The 1,708-nt window shown below is 33.6% G+C and overlaps 1 protein-coding gene across 1 annotated transcript in view; it reads right to left on the minus strand.

Moving 5' to 3' along the window:
- The window catches only part of LOC106520852 (TGF-beta receptor type-2), a 36,133-nt gene that overhangs the window by 29,092 nt on the left and 5,333 nt on the right, over positions 1–1,708 (minus strand). Inside the window, exon 3 of the mRNA XM_014013114.1 lies at positions 391–529. Coding sequence (XP_013868568.1) covers positions 391–529 — 139 coding nt within the window. The remainder of the gene's footprint in view (positions 1–390; positions 530–1,708) is intronic.

The following is a 1,708-nucleotide window of genomic DNA, read 5'->3' on the forward strand; positions in this document are numbered from 1 at the left end:
GGCAATATTATCGTTTATCGCAATAAATTTTGAGACAATTAATCGCCCAGCAAAATTTGTTATCGTGACAGGCCTAGGTTTGATTTCTTTGTATGTATGGATCACTTGGGTTGTTACCGACATCTGGTGAAAATTTCATGTCATTAGCACCTCTAGTAATATATTTACTGAGAAAAATGGTGACGTGTTCAATACTTATTTTACCCGCTGTAACTATGGGTCACAACCAGTGAACAATGAATGTTTGACTCCAACATGCAGCCTCTGAGTGAAGACCACCAAAGCCTCCACAGCCCCCACAGTTTTACTACAATCAAACTCTTCATTAACATTTAAAACGATTGACTTAAAGCTATAAAGCAGGAACACGGTTCATGAAGCTACACTCACCAGATGGTGACGCAGATTTCGTCGTCGKCGGCGCAGATGGCTGTTCTGTTGCACTCCACCTCGCAGGTCCCTTTACCTGCGCAGGTGGTCGTCTGCACGTCACAAAACCTGCACAGCCTTTTCATCTTCAAATTTGGTCCTGAAGTCAAGGATAAAAAAATAAAGAAAGTTAGAAGAGTCGACTCAAGAACATAAAGCAGGAACAAAGTGGCTTTCTTCCAAACTACTTKATAGTTTAAGCAACTTAAATACAGAGTTGTAAAGTCACTAAGTACAAATACTTTGTTACTGTGCTTAAATAGAATTTTTGGGTATCTGTACTTTACTTGAATAATTATTTTTCTGCCTACTTTTTACCTCTACTTACATTTTCACACATTTATATGTACTTTCTACTCATATTTTTTAAAAGGCAATAAGTAAAGGTTGTTACTTTTATTTCATTTTTGCTTGTTTTTATCCCAGCTTGTTATTGCAAAAAATAAAAACTATCCAAATAAACTGTGTCTCCTAGATAGAGTGAATTTAACTGTGGTTGAATGAGAAGTATAAATATATAAAACTCTGATAGTGTATTAGTTTTTACACAAACAAATCATGTCACACTCCAGCAGGACATAATCATTAAAATAAAAGGACTGTACTTAAGAAGTATTTGTATTTCATGAATTATATTAATGTATTTGACCGCAGCCTTTGGATAGATTTTCATTTTGAGGAAAAGTTTTGTGCAGCCTTGATATCTGTATATAAACTGAAACAGCTGGACTAGTGCATCCTAAATTTAACATAAATTAATTATTTTAATACAGCATACTCATGTCTGCATTTTTTTGAGGTCAACTCCTGATAAATGTAATCACAGAAAACCTAACTGCTCATTTTAAATCAATACTTTTACTTTTAATAAGTACAAAAATATCAGATACTTTAAGACTTTTACTCAAGTAATATTCCTAAAGGAGACTTTAACTTTTACCAAAGTAAATTTTTGGTAAGATACTTGTACTTTTACTCAAGTATCACTTTGGAGTACTTTACACCAGTGGTTCCCAAACTTTTCATCTTCTGACCCACAAAATATCCATGGCAAAAACTTGTGACCCCAAATATTACTGGTCTGAGTACACGACCATTGTTAATAACCCTAAAAACACAGGCTTTTTGACAATCTAAACAGCTTTTACACAAATATAAATACTTATTTATACTTTGTTGTGTTTTTGTAATAGTTAGGGGGGAAAATATTACATCAGTAATTATTTTATTACCCTTTAAATTGATTTCTGGAGATTATCCAAGGTGCTTCATGACCCAT

The sequence above is a fragment of the Austrofundulus limnaeus genome, unplaced genomic scaffold (assembly GCF_001266775.1).
Source record: "Austrofundulus limnaeus strain Quisiro unplaced genomic scaffold, Austrofundulus_limnaeus-1.0 Scaffold98, whole genome shotgun sequence".
NCBI lineage: Eukaryota > Metazoa > Chordata > Actinopteri > Cyprinodontiformes > Rivulidae > Austrofundulus > Austrofundulus limnaeus.